At 42.4% G+C, this 19,000-nt stretch overlaps 1 protein-coding gene across 2 annotated transcripts in view; it reads right to left on the bottom strand.

Moving 5' to 3' along the window:
• LOC122810944 (prosaposin-like) overlaps positions 1–19,000 on the bottom strand; it is a 101,744-nt gene that overhangs the window by 10,120 nt on the left and 72,624 nt on the right. The window contains exon 5 of one of the 2 annotated variants that reach the window (XM_044082472.1): positions 4,275–4,435. In XM_044082472.1, the coding sequence (XP_043938407.1) occupies positions 4,275–4,435 (161 nt within the window). The remainder of the gene's footprint in view (positions 1–4,274; positions 4,436–19,000) is intronic. The other variant, XM_044082473.1, reaches the window with a different exon arrangement.

Raw genomic sequence — 19,000 nt, 5'->3', positions numbered from 1 at the left:
AATTTTTAGATCCAATATTCCAAGTTCAATAAATGAGGTTCCTTTATGGGAGGTACCAGGATATGAGAACAGGCTAAAGGGGATTATATATCCTAAAATTAGTGGTCTCTATAAAAAAAGATTTCAATACCTCCAGATGCACATTTAAATAAAGTTAGACTTCATTATTATAAAGATGAGAAGTTAGAGGATACAGCAGAAAAGTGGATATCATTAATTTTAGGATCCATCCAATCAAATTTCCCATCAGCGCTTCAGTTCACATTATTTAAACTGATACATCAATGGCAACTCTCACCAAAAGAACTTAAACAAAAGGGAGGGCTTGGTTCAGAAAACTGCTGGCATCCCGAGACTTCAGAGGCAAATTGCATGCATACGATCTGAGAGTGCCAATGTATATCTATTATCTGCAACATGATTATAGAAGCAATACAGTGGGGTCCCTGGACTAGATTCCACAACCTTAAATGCAAGGATAAGACTTATTACTTTCTCCTTCCTAAGCTTTATTTTTAAATTCTGGAAGTCCCTGCTGATAGGTTGGTATAGCATATTTCTCAAACACTGCAATAAATTTTCTGCATGGACACTTCACTGAATTGATGTTAGAGACTGGAACTTCTGTTGGGGCATATTTTGACTAGCAATAGAGAGAGATAATAGCTTTGACTATAATAAAGACATATATTACAAGACCTAATAGATTCACTAACCCAAGAGACTGAGATAGAGATATCTGGTGGATTACCAAATAATAATATTAATGCTGACACAATAACAACATTTAATAAGTGAAGTACTGAAGTACTATTTTAAACAAATACTCATGGGTCAAACAGCCATTACTATGAACAGCTCAGTGCTTTAATAAAGTAACTATCTTACGTCTAACACTTAACTAAATTAAAGGATGTCTAGTATTTAGGATTAGCAATAAGACAGAACGGAATCTGTAATAGTTTATAGATTCGCTTCTTAACATGAAAAATATGTTTTATGTGGCAATATGTGCTTAATTTTTCTTGCCTTATTTTACATTTGTGTTTTAAATGTTGGGATTTCATTGTATCAGTTGAAAGACCAATAAAAGGATTATATGTTAAAAAAGAAAGTCAGATAGAGTTGGGGAGAAAAGATGCAGCCTTGGTAGAATTTAATACCTATCCTGATAGTATTTGTCTTAATTACAAAAATATAGATGCAGATCTTAATTTCCAAACACAGGAACCAAATTACATGTAGCAGTAGCTGTGCAATGTTATAACACCATCCACGAGACACACTGTGGTACACAGTCATATCCCCTCTCCAGGTTCACAAAACATATTTAGATAGAAATAGCAAACTCCTGTAACCCTTCTAATATCCATGCAAGGCAAAGAATTGATACACAGTTCCATGGCCAGGAAAGAATCATCTTTTGAATGAAGACTCATTTCCAGAATTCTGGCATAGTGTTTTATAGGAAGGCTGAGGATTGTGATTCCTTCAGTAACTGGTATACACCCTGTTTCACTTCCTGAAAATTGGCAAACCCACTCCATTTTGCCAGTCCAGAAAAACTGTCCCTGCCTTCCACATAACATTAACAACCTCCCCCCCAAAAAAAAACAATATCCAGAGATTTCAGCATTTCTCATAGAATCTAATACTCTCTTGTGGTCTTGCTGCTGCATAAGTTTTTAACCACAACAATGACCTCGTCTATAGAAATGGTCTTAATATCATTAGGTACTTCTGTTACAGCCCCCACAGCAGAGAGCATGTGAACTAGGTTTAAAAGGTGTTCCTTCCATTTCATTTCCCAGTTGAGTTTAGGACTTCTCCATCGTTGCTGAGAACAACCTAGACAGCTCCCCCCAGCTCCCAACCCCAAAGGTCGCAGGATGGTTTGCCAGAACTTCTTAGAAGCAATAGGACAGTAATTCTCTGTGGCCATACCAAGCTCCTCCTGTATCTGGACCTTTCTTTTTATCATTACTTTAGCTGCTACTTTCCTATCCTGTTACAATCTGACAGACAGATCTGGAAACCCCCTGCCTTACCATCAGTGCTTGGAAGGCCTCTTTCATTACCATGACAACTTCTTTCACTATTACTACCCATCAGTGGGATCCTAGGGTTATTATATGACAAGCACAAATCAGATTTCAGCCATAGCTCCTTGACATTGCCTCAGATACTACAGCCTTGAACAGAGCCCAGTCATACTTCACATCAGCCAGCGGACTTGTAATGGAAGCTCAGTTCTAGAATGAAGTTTGGAATTTACTAGCCAGTCTGCATTCCTCTCTTCACCTATGGTTCTGAGTTTTTGGCAGGGACCAAAAGGATAAGACTGCAGATTCAAGTGAAGCACATGACATTTCCTAGCATGGTTCCTGGAGTCACACTTCATGGGAGGGAGTGAGAAGCTCAGCAATTTAGGAACATCTGGAGAAACTCCTGTGTTTCTCTGCATCAAGAGGAACCAGATTATGTGGTCTGGATGTATAGGGGGGAATGCCACCTGGTTGCCTCCTGAAGAGGTCTACCAAGTGCAAACAGTGGGAGGGCAGACCCAGCACATCCTGCAGAGAATATGTCTCTGAGCTAGACTTGAAATGTCTGGGGATTCCCTAGGGTAAGTTGCAGATTGTTGCTATAGACAAAGACGTCTGGTCTGTCTTGTGAAGATTGCTACCACTGAGACCCAATTCTAAACAAGCTATTTAAAAGGGAATAGATGTAGGTATGTCCATATCATGACACTGATACAGTCCCCAAAACTAAACAAAATATTCTAAATGGCATTTTACTGGTTATTTATTAATGCTAGCAACTTTTCAGTTTCTTCTGGGATTATTTATTTGTGCACACCCCTGCAATTCTGTTAACTTTTTGTTGCTGCTTTCCCTATGGAAGTATACAAATAAATAAATAATACACTTAAAATGGGTATCACAGAAAAAAATGACTTTAACACATGCTTTACTAATGGTAGTATCCGTTTAGTTACATCAGCACTGTATTGTGTTTCATGTAATGGCTGATTCCTTTAAGCTGAGCCTTTGAGATCTATGATTTATTTTTACATAACAATCCTTTAAAACTCTTTCATAATCTCTCCATAATTGCTGACTTCATTACAGGAAAATTATTTGAATGGCAGAATGAACCCTGGTTTTATGTGTCATCCAAAGGCACTAATTCTGTTAGTGAACTGCTTCTCGTGGTTGAGGGGTAAGCTTCATCTAATAGCTCCTCAGACAACAAATCTGTACCATTATTTGCATTCAGTTCTTCAAAGGCTTTTAAGGAAATAACTTAACCCAGCCTTTGTGTTATTCTGTGCATTGCCTGCTTTGGGTTGTTGTTGTTCTTCTTCTTTCGTTTTTTCCCGGTTACGGTTCGCCACAGCAGAACTCCGGTCCGCTAATGATTGGCAGTAGATTTTTATGGTGCCAAGGTGCCAGCCCAATGTCCAACCTTCAATGAAGACATGCCCATTCACGCATGTCTTTCAAATGCCACTCTACCACAGGGAGTACATGCAGACTCCACACAAAAGGTGCTCCAGCTGAGAATCAAACCGGAGGACCTCTTGCTGTGAGGTGACAATGCTACCACTGCACCAATGCGGCTTCGTACATGTCAAAATGTTGACATTTGTAAATGTCAGGCAACATAAGGTCAAAGTGCAATCATTAATGTTGAAAATGTCAGTGTACAGGAGTACCCAGGAGCTTGGAGTGTGTGATCATGGTACAGAGGGGATCAGGTAATTTGCCCTTCCCCCAATGTAGTGTAGTCTCAGAGTTAGTATAAATAATTAGAAGGGGCAACTCACCACATTGCGGGATGTTAGGGGGAATTACCACCCTGCAAAAAAGCTGCTTTTAGCATTTTGTTTTTCTTATTTAGTTTGATTTAAATTTTTGGGATGTTGGTGTTTTGTCACTTCACATAATAAACGTCAATGAAAAGGCATGAATCCACCTGCCTGCTAGTGGCTGATCCTGGATATGCAGCACATGTGAGCATTCTTACAATCAATGCTGTTGTGCTGTTACCTACTCTGTCATGTGAGACATTAGTGTTAACATAGTAATAATGGTGAGTTCCTGCCCTACAGAGAACTTTTATAGAATTATTACAGCAGGTGATGATGTGTGTGTGTGTGTGTGTCTCTACTCAAAAGTTTGTTACTTGCTGAAGATAACATGATTTTGATGAAAAGTTTCCTTCAAGAATATTGTTTATGAAAAAAAGTCAGTTTAAGGATTACTTACTTCAGGAAAATAACTTTGCTTGCTCTGACACACACCATGCAGCACAGCATATATGGCTTTGATGTTCATATTCTCACTAATAGCTAGCATAATCTGTTGCAGGAGCCCTCTGCACATTTCACAGTCACTTGTTAGCAGCATACCAGAGTTGCTAAGGTCTTCTAAGAACATAACAAAACATATTTAGCAGCAGAAGTGTCACAATGTGTCATTACTACAGCAATCAGATTTTAATAAATGTGACTGTTGTGCCTGCTTTTACAACAGAAGAAAGGTGGTAGTGACTGGCTTTATACAATGAATGCAATTTACTGAAATTGCGTGTGCAAACTGTATAACATTTAAAAATAAAATTAAAACCAGAATTTCTTTCTTTCATAAGCAGGCTTTATTTGTTTATTTATGCTTGCAATGGCACAAAATGTGACCGTTTTACAAACTGTATTGCAAAACTCAATATTTAGTGCAAGAGCTGCATTTAAAGGGTTATTCATTCACACCGTCAGCACTGAAACTGTATGTGGTGTAAACAATACAGGGTATGCTTTGATGAGAAAAACAAGTTCTTGTCTGTGGCATAAAAAACAAGCATGCCATCATTTTAAAACATAGTAGTAGTAGGGTAACTTTTGGAAGCTGTATTTACATTAACTGCATTTCATATCCATAAGTTTCAACAGACTCCATATTCAAATATGCACTGCTGTCTGCCCAAGATAAATGGCATTACAACCCCACTATACTTTAAATGCAACTATATAAAACAAATGAGTTTTAAATTCAGGAACTCAACACCAGAATAATGTGCAATTACATAGTGTGTAGAAGCAAAATAAGACATATACTTGGTGTCAGACTCTAGTCATTTTTCGCTCAGACTTGTTGGTTTGTAAAATAAGCATTACCTTTCTTTTTAGAGCAAAGAGGTATGTACTCATATAATAATTACAGATTGATTTAAAGAGCACAATACAAATTTGAGAGGACATGGACTCACCATCTTAGACAAGAAGTCATATTACTCTTCAAAACTAACAAAGCAAAAGTATTTGTGTTATTATCATAACCATTGATGAAAGAGTAATATGTGGCTAACATATAAAAGGAGCAGTTAAGAATGCCCATCAGAAGCTAGGCTCAGTGTACAGATTCAGGAAGCCTCAGTGTAAGAGTTATAACTCTTACACGGAGGCTGCAGTTAAACGGTGTGATGTCAGCATGTCATGCATATGCATGAGGTGCATGAGGCATGCTGAATCACACTGTAACTCTTACACGGTCCATGTAAGACAGTAGGGGGCGTGTCCGTTGGCTATGCCCTGCAAGCGGACACGCCCCCGGAAGTCTAGAATGGCAGAAAGTAAACAGCCACGAGAGAGGCCATGGAAATGTGAATAAACACACTACACAACACATGCCCCCACAGACCAGCAATGTAAAAAGTGAACAGATGTTATAAAATGAAAATGAAAACTGTTTTATTTTTTTTTAAAACCCTGTAAATGTTTGCTAATGTGTGCGCTCGTGTGCACGGGTGTGCCACTAGCGCAACTGCAGTTAGCAATCAGTGGAAAAGGATATAAGAACTAAATATGCAAAGTAAGCCAAGAAGTAATAGCATAGCAGTAGAGTTGTCGCAAGCAGGCAAGGTTCGAGCCCACACAACAACCTTTTTTTTTTTTTTTTTGTAAATAAGCACTAAAAAGGCCCCTGACAGTATTGTACAAATGTAAAAGTATTTCCTTTTGTAAAATGGAATGAAATGGAGCATATATTTTCAAGTAATACAATAATAAAAATATTTAGAAATGTACTGATAGCTAAGCTGCTGTGAGACAGAGTGCCCGTAGCTGAGTAGTGTTTCAAAGGCTGCAAATTGCTTGCCCGTAGCTAAGCACTGTTTAACAGGCTCAAACTGTGTGCAACTAGCTGTGCTTAGCTTAACATGCGTGTTACTAGCCAATTAAGGTTTAACCCAGCGCACAGCGTTTGCGCGGAGGTGTGCACCGCGCCCACAAGCTAACCGCCGTTGCGCATGCGTGAGCTCCACGCAAACGAGCGCAGACCTGGTTTTAAGTGCTTAAAAGTGCCTTTGACATGTTTGATTGACAGGTCCTGTACTCATTTCTAGACAGTCATAAAAATTAAAAATCAGTGGTCAGATTTGAACCCAGGATACCATGCACTAGAGTCAAGGTAACAAACCACTAAGCCATGACAGCAGTACTTAGAAATGCAGAAATAGCATATATATAGGATGTAATCCAAAATGGGGCATGATAAAGCAGTTTCTGTGAAGTTGATACAATTCCAAAATGGCCAATCATAGAAATGTGTGGGAAAATCGGCATATATAAACCCCATAGGCGGGAATACACAGCATAAACAATTGTAGAATAGACCTGCAGGCAGAATGAGTGGAGTAGGGGAGGGACGTTGCTTTCGAGCACAGCGGTGGGGCGTTGAGGAGTCCAGATACATGGTCTGGCTCCTAGTTCACCATCATGAGGCCCAACTCATGCAGGGCCAGGTCTCATGGGGAGCATACAGGGTGGAGGCATGGGACCAGTTGGCTCATGATCTCACTAGTGCTACTGGGATTCCACGTACTGGTGAGCAGGTCTGTCACCACCATGCGGACCTGAAGCAACGTAAACAAGACCAGTTGACCCAATGGATCCAGGAGGCCCGGGATATGCCCAACGCCCCACTACTGAGTAAGTTACATTTTACTTATGTATGTAAGGAATTCAACTAGCTGATACCATGGAGATGTGTATTCCAATATTACTTGTTTTGTATTACAGCTGCAGGTGTCCGCTCTGCGAATCGCAGGGCACATGACCGCAGGCTGGTGCGGCTGCGCCACCATGCAGTTTAGTAACCCCACCTAGTACTTGTAAATAAATATTATAGTGTAGCACATAGCAGAACACTGCAGTGTATTGATTAAAAGTAATAGAATGCGCAAGCAACAAGTGAAAGTCTGCAGGTATGGCTGCAACAAGTTCATCAGTATGCAAGTGAAACTGGAAATATAATTGATAGAAATAAATAGTTCTGTAATACAGATGTCCCACCATTAATTAAATGTAGTATAACCTGCAGTAGTCTCAAGAGTACAGCTTCAGAAGCTGAGTTAATCACATGTGAGATATATCCCTGTTGAAATGCTGAATCATGACAGAAGTGAGGCTGCTGGAAAGTGTTTGAATCACCACAGGTCTAATATGTGAACAAAGCCTAGAAGTACCAACCTGAACTGTGAAATAGCAGGATGTGTGAGAGTGACAGAAAGGGTCATGTATCAATAAATAAAGTAGTAATAACTCCTGAATATATAAGCCTCAGTGTGGTTCTACAGAACTAAATGCATGTGGGAATTAAAAATTAACATCCCAAACTGATTTCAGTGTGTCTGAATCTTGAATGTTTAAGCCAAAATCTGTATATGGTGACGACAGTCAACAATTTTCAGATAGAATGAATGATTGTCTGACATACTAAACATCCATAGTTGTCCCCTGCCCTGTCATCAAAGTGTAGCAGGATGATGTATCTGATCAAATTCAAAATAACTAGGATAGTGATGTATCTGTAACAGGTCTAGCATGACAGTCAATTAAAAATCATTTGGAAACTATCACCCACAAGTTAATTGTGTTTCTATTACAAATGTATATCAATGTATAATTTATGAACGTATCATCATTTTCTTTCTCCACCCCACCCTATAATTGCAAATTAAAAAACTCACTAAATATTGGTATGTGAACATTTCATTAACCATGGACATTTGTCCTGTTGTTTCAAAAATATATGCATGTCTGTTGTTGCATGTGCCCTGTTCATACCTGCAAACCTGATGGCCTGTTGCCATTAATCAACCCTGCATGTTGTTTGATTGTGTATTTCTGTTCAAATAATGCATGTGATATTGATATGCCTGTTGTTCAATGGTGTTAATATCTGGGTGTTTGTTTAATGGGAATACCAATGCATGCTGTTACAACTAATTTGAATGGAATAATATGCTACTAACCCAAACTAACATAACATACTCACAAACCTAGAACGCTTGGGAAGGCAGGTCCCAGCGGACCCACCTCTCCCACCTCATCTGGCGATTGCACCTGGCACCAGTGCCCAGGCCGGACCCTCCTCCGGTGGCCCTGTGCCACCTTTGGGTGGAAGCGCTGCAGGGGATGGGGCCTGTCCCCCCTCTGCAAGCATGGCTGGAGGAGCCCATCCACTCACCCTCCAAGGTGTCCGGTCTGTGGTGCGAAGGGAGATCCAAGACTCTGTTCTTGGGCCCCTATGCCATCTTGAGGCCCGGGTGGCACAGCTTACAGGCATGCCCGTTGTCCCGCCTGCACAGCCCCCAGCACAGCCCCATCCTGGGCTGTGAAGGAACAGTGGCAACTGCCTATGGGTGGGGATATCAGTTCCACTGTTGCCATCTGTGGGCTCATGTGCCCTGGATATCCCAACCTCCGTCCCCGTCAATTGTGTAACCCCCCCACATGTGTCATACACCACCCCTATATGCGTCTTGTCTGTCTTGTCTGTTAACCTACCCAACCTACCTCCCCAGCTATACCAACTACCTTCACCTGACATACCACTCTCACCTGATAAAAAAAAAAAAAAGGGCACTCTGTACCCACAAAAGAATTACGCCCCATACATAGCTGGCCATGTTGCACACATGTCCGCTGGACATTGAAACTGTTAATTACAATTGGCTGTACAACAGGTATTAATGTTGTCCTGACACCTCTCTCAGGGGTGGAAGGTTTCAAATGTCACACCAAATTACATACAAATGCACAGCTGTTGCTGAGAAAGACATGGGCAGCTATTGGCCTCACCTACATCCTTCCTGCAAATCCCAAGCTTGTTTCCCTACTGTCTTACCCTCTTTGTGACCCCTTTTTCACCACTTTCCTGTCACCCCTTTTTCTTTTCTTTCAAAGAAAATAGCATGGGTGTGCGCTTGTGTGCGCGGAGCTAAACGCCAGTGCGCATGCGTGAGCTCCGCGCAAACGAGCGCAGACCTGGTTTTAAGTGCTTAAAAGTGCCTTTGGCACTTTTGATTGACAGGTCCTGTACTCATTTCGAAAGAAAAATAAATTCCCACTGTCAGTCTCGAACCCAGGACCTTGGTAACACTAGTCTGTATGACCTACCACTAAGCCATGACTCTCATACAAGAACATAGTGCTAAAATAAATATAACATGTAATAGTAGGAATCAATATAAAGGCAATATAGGATGTGTACTACCCAAAGCATGTCAGGTAGATTTTTAATGCCCGAATTACTGGATTCCCATACTAGTTTAGTGTTAACAGAAACAGCCCTGCTAATTGTTAGCTTGTACATAATAATGTAAGGTAATGTACATATATGAAAGTATTATATGTACATATATATATATATATATATATATATATATATATATATATATATATATATTAATACATATGAAATATAGTGGTAGGTGTCAGTATTCATACACACTCACTACAGGAAACAGTGAAGATAAATGAAGCAACCAGAATCTGCAACACAGCCTGACTCCTGTGAGACTTACTAACCCTTTTAACTGCTTAAAGGTGCCTTCAGCCCTTTGATTGACAGGCCCTGTACTCAATTTGAAAGCAAAATAAAAGCATACTATTAGGCCCTACCATAAGACCATTGTAACACTAGTCTGTATGACCTACCACTAAGCCATGACTCTCATACAGGAATATAGTGCTAAAATAAGTAGAACATGTAATAGTAGGAATGAAGATAAAGGCAATATAGGATGTGTACTACCCAAAGCATGTCAGGTAGACTTTTACTGTCCCAATTACTGGATTCCCATACTAGTTTAGTGTTAACAGAAACAGCCCTGCAAATTGTTAGCTTGTACTTAATAATGTAAGCTAATGTACATATATGAAAGTATGTATATGTACACACACACACACACACACACACATATATATATATATATATATATATATATATATATATATATATATATATATATATATATATATATATATATATATATATATATATATATATTAATACATATGGAAATATAGTTGTAGGTGTCAGTATGCATACACACTCACTACAGGGAACAGGTGAGAGAAATGCAGCAACCTGAATTTACAACACAGCATGAATCATGAGAGCCTTACTAACATTCACACTCACAGAACACTGTCAACAGCATACCAGCATGGTCCACGCCCTTACAGTCTGAAAGGGCAACGCCTATCTGACATACCCTTTTATAGCACTGTCCTGAAATCACAGTGAGACATGCAATCAGTACACAACTGGCTGCATGCAATTAGCAAATGCTGCCTTACAATTGGTGCAGAGGCCATCACATGGACCTATGCAGATACCTATAAAAGCATCCAGTACTAACACTCCACACATGCAATACATTCATTGCACCAAACTGACGGAGAAAGAGAGAGAGAGAGAGAAAGAAAGAAAGAAAGAAATAAAGCAATAAAGGCAGTGATAAAGAAAAAAAACTGCATCATCACAGCAACAAAACCATCAACAGCAGCAGCAAACAGCAATTAGCACCAGTGGCACAGCAACAGCTGACACAAACACAGGCAATGCAAAGTAGCAGGTTAATACTGTGTTTACTGTGAAACCTCCAAATGTATCATAGTTCACTATCTATAGGTATGTCCATGAGATAGGTTGTGTGTACATAGTCCTGATATATATACATATGTAATATTGCTGTACATGTCTTCCATACTTAAAACTTCCATAGCTTAAAACACAAGGCCAGTTATGCATATGATTCAGTAGTTCCCAGGGTCAGTAGAGGTTCCTCCTCATTGGTGTGGGACCACTGTGCATGTATGGCACTGTTCAGGTACATATCCTGTAGTATGGCCAGGGATTAATATCAGTCTGTAATGTGGTGTTATGTCCTCTAGGGTTGAACGTATCACACATCCAGGGATACCATTTTGTAACAGTGATGCTGTGTGTTCTGCAATGTTGAGGGTAGCCCTCACCTGGACATGTGAGGTGATAGGGAGGTTACATTCATCTGTGATAACTAATTCCACTTGTGTAGGAGAATGGGGGGGGGGTACCTGCACCTAAACTGTCTGCAACAATGTTGCCAATATCTGTGCATTTGGTGAATGTGAAGCATCTTACCACTGCTGACCACAGATGCCTTGCCTTCATGTGAATCTGCTCTGTGATGCAGTAGCCTCCTGCTATTGTTATACAATGTGCCCGTATCTGTAGTCCACTGGACGGGACAAATAAGTGGTGTGCATACGGTCTGGGTTAGATATGTGTGTGCACATTACATGCACTATGTGGGATGTCTGTGGTAAGCTTTTGCAAAGGGGCCAGCACTGTGTGTTGTGGCTTCCACTGGCCCAGTGGGCTGCATGGATAGCATCACAGTCCTAACTAGTGAATAACTGTGTAATTACATACATACATAGCAAGGTAATGTACTGTGCTTGTGGTGTTGTTGGGATATGTATATCCAGGCTGAGTAATGTGTGTCCACATCACAGTGTTGGATGGCAATACACATACAGTATGTTGGGATGAACACCCAGAGTGTTTCAAAAGTGTTGCCTGTGCAGAAATATCTGGCCATTACCTGCGCATCCCCCACAACACACACACATGCAACATATGGCAGAAGTAGTATAGCAGTACACATAGGTTCATAGGTTCATACTAGGCTATTTGCCCCAGGGCATTGATAAGCCTAGTCAGAATGTGTTTGTCTTTTGCCACCCAATTAAAATTTATTTTGCTATGCCCTTTTCCGAGGTTAGTATACTGTGCCTCTGTCTAACAGTGACATAGAAGTGATACCCGGGGTACAACTATGATCTCCCATCCACTCATCCAGATTCCCATGGAAGAGAGTCAATGAGGGACTCTGCCTAACCTGTACTGTGAGTTCATTACAGAGTGAAGGGAGCCTCTGGGTTATGAATCTGTCCCTCCAGCATGTCCTATTTATGTCAGTGCTAAGGTTCAGGTCTCTTGAGCGTGTGGCCATATGGGATTTTGATTTCCTGAGGTGCAGCATGTCCATTACTTCTGGGTTGGACATGGCTGTATACATCAGGCACAGATTGCCTCTGAACAGGCAGTATGCCACTGAGTCCAGCTGGATTTTCTTTAACCGGGCAGCATATGGCATCTGTTTGAGCCCTTTGATCCTCTTGATGAGGTACTGTTGGGGGTTTTCCAGTTGCTGTAGGTGTCTGGTTGCACAAACAGTCGCCCATGGGTTCTCGTGGGGGCATCCGTGGCCGTACTGCCTCTGGCCGACGTGCCCAAGGAGGTATGTCAACCTCCACTATGTTTCGGACTGTTATGCAGGCACAGGTAAGTATGGAAAGGTACACCAGACAGGGTCTGAGGGAGCTGACAGCATGTTGCACAGTCATGACAGATGGCATGCGTGACATTGCGAATGCTATTCATAATTTCACAGATGTCGTTGACAGACGTTGTGGGGACACACAACAGCTGCTCCACAACCAGATGTCCATGGGCCAGGGCGATGGTGTGCATTTGCGGCGTCGACGTGGCCGTATGCCGGCAACAGCACCAGCTGGCAGTCGCCGACGATGACAACAGGCCCACTCACGCACCTCAAGTGCCAGCAGCAGCCCCAGCAATGCTGGGTTAGTGCTGTCATCAGGACCCCCCAAGAGACCATGTGCACGTGGCTCTGGACAGTCCCAACAGGGAATTGTGTCCAGTCAACACACACCTGCTTCCGATGACAGTACCCAGTCTGGGTTAGTACTGGATACAGTTCATAGCACCCCTGCCAGGCACAGGTACCATGTCCGTGCCCACAGACACTGATCTGGATGACCTGACAGGTGCAGTCTGTGGCTGTCCACAAAACCCTGTACATGGCAGCCATTATGTGGGACTGTGTGCGTGCTTACACACATGCAGAAATTTAACACCTAGGGCAAACACATACACACACATACTGCACCAACACTGGTCCACCCTGTACTGCTGCCCCTCACAAACACACATACACACACATGTCAATTGGTGGTACCAGTGGCTGGCTTGGGCATACCTAACCCACACCCTGTGCATATGATGACACTGTGCCACCTCCTGCATACTACATCATCAGTGCAGGAAAAGGTAAACACATTGCTGATGCACAGGGTGACTACATAGATGTGTATAAGTAGTAACATGTTGATAACTGTTCACTGTTCCACTATGATTGTGTGTATATCCCAGCATTCCTGCTGCAGTAACTGTATGAATGTCCTGAATTATCTGCACCCATACTACTTACCAAAGTGTACCAGCTGCACACTATCACATGCTACCATTGACTATGGGAATGTGCATCATGCGCTGTATTGTAGATTCAGCTATATGTATCTGTTCTGTCACACATGCATTTACACACACCCTGCTACCCCCACACATGCACACACTCACCTGCCATTTCCATTATTTATTACCCTACATGAGTAGCTGTTGACACATGACAGGTACACATTTGAAAAGTGCACTATTTGGATTACTACTGATTTCCTCCTCTCTACCTGTACTCACAGGGTGCAGGCAACCTCATTAGTTCAAAAGTGTAATGTGCATCAGGTACTGTGGTACCCTGATTGCCACATCCAACATGTTTTCCATACGGAAATGCACACACACAGAAACATCCCACATCCACACACTTGCCACATTCAGGTTTCAAAACACTATGGAGGTATATTCTGGTACATGTGCGTGTTACAGTAGCATGTAGCACTATACTGAGTACTGGCAGTTGTCTGTTGTCATGTTGTTTGTATAGGGTGCTGTCAACATCACTGTTTGTTAATGGAAATGTGCACCCTGCAGTGCGTAGCCCCATTTGGCAAAAGCCACATCCCACCCCCAGCATTGTGCACACACACTAACCCCACTCACACTAAAACACATACTTTCCATTTGCAAGATTCAAACCCCTACCGACAGACACATTAGCAGAGTGCGCTATTTGCTTTAGTAGGAGAAATCCTTTCTAATGCTGTACTTAGAGGGTGCTGACATCATCTGTGTTTAGGAAGAGGGATGTGCACCCTATACTGTGTTCTCCCAGTTGGCAAAAGGCACTTTTCCCTCAAAGCATTATTAACACACACAAATCCCACTCATACTAACTGACATACATTCCCTTTGCAGGATTCAAACCTCTACCTAACTATGCTATGATACTAGAGACAGACGCATTAGCAGAGCGCACTATATGAATTACTGGGGAGCTTTAATTCAGGTAATATAGTTATAGAGTGCTGACATCATCAGTGTTTCAAAAGGGGAATCTGCATCCTGTAGTGTACTGTCACAGTTGCTAATAGGGGCATTTCCCACACACACATAGATGTGTTTGAGGTTTGCATATGTGGGGGATCCAGTACTCCAGTGTGATTAGTATATGGTTCAATTGCAACAATGAGGGATATACTTCAAGTGGTGAGCATTTTGTACTCATGTTTGTGATGATCAGGTCTAGTATATTTTCCCCTCTTGTGGGAATGTTGACTACTTGTTCCATAGCTAAAGAGTTTCTGAACTATGGGAACCCTAGAGCTTGGGTATTGTGGCTTGAGTAATGTTCACAGTCTATGTTTGGGTAGTTGAAGTCACCCAGTATGATGGTCTTTGCAGAGAAATCTATACTCTCCTGTGTCGTCATGAAGGCTGTGTGGGATTCCTGAGTTTGAGAGGGTGATGTAAGAGCTCCTCTGTGTCTCTTTCCATGTGGTCCAGGGAGGTACGTCTCAGGTTGTTCACACCAGCATGGACAATGACTGCCTCATACTTGTACTTGCTGTGGAGTGACCTGAGTGCTTGTGTTATGTGGCACATTCTATCACCCGACAGGTAGCTAAATGTGACCCTCACCTTGCTCAGTCTGGAGGCGGGCGTCAGTGTGTCTGACTATGGCATCACCTATTATAGGTGTGTCACACATTGTGTTTGGCCTTATGGGCTGTGCCTGTTAAGAACACTGACTTTGTGAGGTCTGTGTTGCTTGAGATATGTGTTCATGTGGGATGCAGCGTGTCTGGCCATGTCATTTCTGTCCGTGGTCTGGTAAGTATCACCTTTGGTGACATAGGTATTCATATGTCAGCTGGTGAGCATTTGCAGTGTTACCTACTGAAAGTGGTACAGCTTGTTTGTTGTACAATGGACTACATGCAGCCCTGCTTACAGTAGCTATGTTTGCATGCATGTTTCCTTGCAGTTACCCTGGAATACTGATCCAACCTGCCATGCAGAGTTACACAGCTTCTGTGGACTCCTAGTGACATCTGCATAGCTTACTATATGTATGTTCATGTCTCACTTGACAGAATGTCACTGTTTCTCCTGTGCACATGTACGTTGCCTGTGACACTTTGCATATGACTTACCTGGCATCTGTCCACGTGAGCAGTCATATATGCCACTGCAGGACTCTAAACCTGATGATGCACACACTCAAAACATTCCTCACCATGGAGAACATCGCTATCTGTGCAGTAACAGATACCGGATTCAGGGCTACCAACAGCACCCTAGCACTACCAAGTTATACCTCATACCATGCTTTTCAGGCCCAAAACTTGCATAAAACCACAAAAGGAGGGGGTGTATTGATATTCATCCAAGATACCCACACCTCCAGGTTGGTGGCAAAGCACCAAACATCAGAGACTATCCATATGCAAGTAACAATGGGTAAAACTGCCTTCCAGGTTATAGCCTGCTACAGACCACCCTCACAAACACAAGAACCGCACTTGGCCTTCCTGAAAACAGTTGGAAATATGTAGGTCTGTCCATACACCATTATATTGGGTGGGTTAAACTACCCAAACATTGACTGGGAGCATGACTGTAGCTCCAACACCCTAGCCCACAGATTACTAGAATTTATATACCAATATGCTATGGAACAACTTGTTACCACTCACACAAGAGGAAAACATACTGAACCTGATCATCACCAACATGGGGACTCTATGCTCCAGACCAGAAGTGTATCCCTCACTGGTAAGATCAGACCATAAACTAATCTCACTGGATATTCACATCCCAAGGCCACCCCCTGCATAGAAGTATACAGTCAACAACTCATGTAAAGCATGTTCACACTCCTCATAAATGATGTGGAAACCTTCAAAGCCCCCAGGCCTGTTGAAAATATGGACCAGACTGCAGATACCTGTATAAAGGCATTCTATGGACACCTTCAGGAATGCATGGATCATGCAATCCCAAATAAAAGCAAGACCCAATCCTCCAAAGGCAGACGTCCTCTGTGGTGGACATCAGCCATAAACAAACTATACAATAGAAGGATGAAGCTACTAAATGGTACAACAAACTCCCAAAATGTGAAGGCATCACTGATGAGTATTAGAAGAAAGCTACAGGCACTCATAAGATTGTCTAAGGCAATCTTTGAGAGAAGATTCCACAAGACACTGAAGATAATCACAAGGCTTTCTGTAGTTATGTTAGGAACCTGGGTGGTAATTCCCAGATATGCTCAGAGGTAGTCCAAGATGTCACAAGAAATACCAAACACACAGACATTGCCAACATCCTAGTGGACAGGTTCACTGCTACCTTCTCCCCCCCTCCACACCAAAAGGGCAAATATTTCTCCCAGCAGAGTGCTGCCCCCCCTGACATCTCAGATGCTCAGGTAAGAGCTGCCCTCTCCAAAGCAATAAACACTGCATCAATGGGACCAGACAGTGTCCCAGGCTGTGTCCTACATGAACTCCAAGAAGAGCTACACCCAGACATAACACTACTGTTCAATCCCAGCCTTACTACACGATATGTGGCCAAAGAGTGGCGTACAGCAACAGTGGTCCCTCTACATTTAGGTGGTGCCTTAACGGATCCTGGACACTATCGCCCCATAAGTCTGAATAGCTTGGTCTGCAAAGCTATGGCAAGGATCATCATGAACCTCATAAATATAGATATTGGGGACCTAAAGACACTTCATCATACACAGTTTGGCTTTGTTAATGGCAGATCCTGCCTCTCAAACCTGTTTGATTTCTTTGAAACAGTCACCAAGGCCACTGTCAAGGGTAGGTGGTCTACACAGCCTACCTGGACCTTGCATAAGCCTTTGCTACAATACCCCACTTGTGCACTGTCCGGCGGCTCACCAGTGTACATATTAACCCCTATGTCACTACAGATATTGCACAGTGGCTCAAGGGCAGAACACACATGGTTAGAATTGCTGGAGCCATGTCAGCCTCAAAACCAGTTACAAGTGGTGTCCCACAAGGCTCAGCCCTGGGATCTGTCTTGTTCAGTATATATTTATCAGAGGTACAGGCCAACATGGAAGGACTGTGGCTGAGCAAGTCACAGATGACTGCAAACTGGATGCCATAATCAACTCTCCAGCCAACACACGCATCCTCCAAAAGGGCCTCTTAGAAACAGATGACTTGTGCCACAGCCATGGCCTCAAGCTGAATGCCTAAAAGTGTATAGTCATCCCCTTTGGCAAAACAAAGTGACCACAAAGTACCACATATGTGTTAATCCATTAAGTACAGACGAAGGAATTATGGACCTTGGGGTACACAAGTTGATAGCATTCTCTCATTTGACAACCACATGGCCAAAGTGGTTAGAAAAACATTTTATATAGGCCACCTCATCATGAAGGGATTCACATGTAGATCAGGGAGGACATTGTGCCTCTTTACTCATCCCTCATCATGCCCATAATTGACTACAATGCCCCTGTCGGCATGCACCTTACCAGACACCTGCAGCAACTGGAAAGACCACAAAAGTACCTCAACAAGAGGATCAAAGGGCTCAAACAGATGCCACATACTGACTGGTTAAAGAAACAGCAGCTCTACTCAGTGGCATACTGCCTCTTCATAGGCAATCTGTGCCTGACATATAAAGCCATGTCAAACCCTGACTTAATGGTCATGCTGCACCTCAGAATATCCAGATCCCATCAAGCTACACGCTGGAAAGACTTGAACCTCAGGAGTGATATACATAGGACATGCTGGAGGGACACATTCATAACTCAGAGGCTCCCTTCACTCTGGAATATTATCCCAATACAGGTTAGGCAGAGTCACTCAGTGACTGTCTTCAAGAGGAATATTAATGACTGGATGGGACATTGTAGGTTTACCCTGGGTATCACTTATGTGTCACTGTTAGACAGAGGCACAGTATACTAACCTTGGAAAAGGGCATAGCAAGATAGATTTACAATGCATGGTGAAAGCCACACACATTCTGGCTAGGTTTATAAATGCCCTAGGGCAGATAGCCTAGTATGAACCTATGAACCTATGTATCTTGTTCACCATTGGCCCTATGTGCTGTTAATCACCAATGCAATCTCAATACTATGGTAGCATGTGCAAAGGTCAGTTGTCAGTCACCTCTATGGTACAGTTGTGGAATATGTGAGTCATGTAGTAATGTCACAGCTGCCACATGTACACAGTCAACCCTATCCCCTACCCATGGATGTACAACACATGTATGAGATGGAAACACATAGCCAAACTGTGGACTAAGCACTCTGAACCCAGTACTGGCATAACCTGTCAGGTGGCATGAAATACTACAGTGACTGCAATACCAGTCTGATGTAGACCTACACT

The sequence above is a fragment of the Protopterus annectens genome, chromosome 9.part0 (assembly GCF_019279795.1).
Source record: "Protopterus annectens isolate FY-2018-M chromosome 9.part0, PAN1.0, whole genome shotgun sequence".
In the NCBI taxonomy this organism is placed as follows: Eukaryota; Metazoa; Chordata; order Ceratodontiformes; family Protopteridae; genus Protopterus; species Protopterus annectens.
This window is presented reverse-complemented; position numbering and strand designations above follow the sequence as displayed.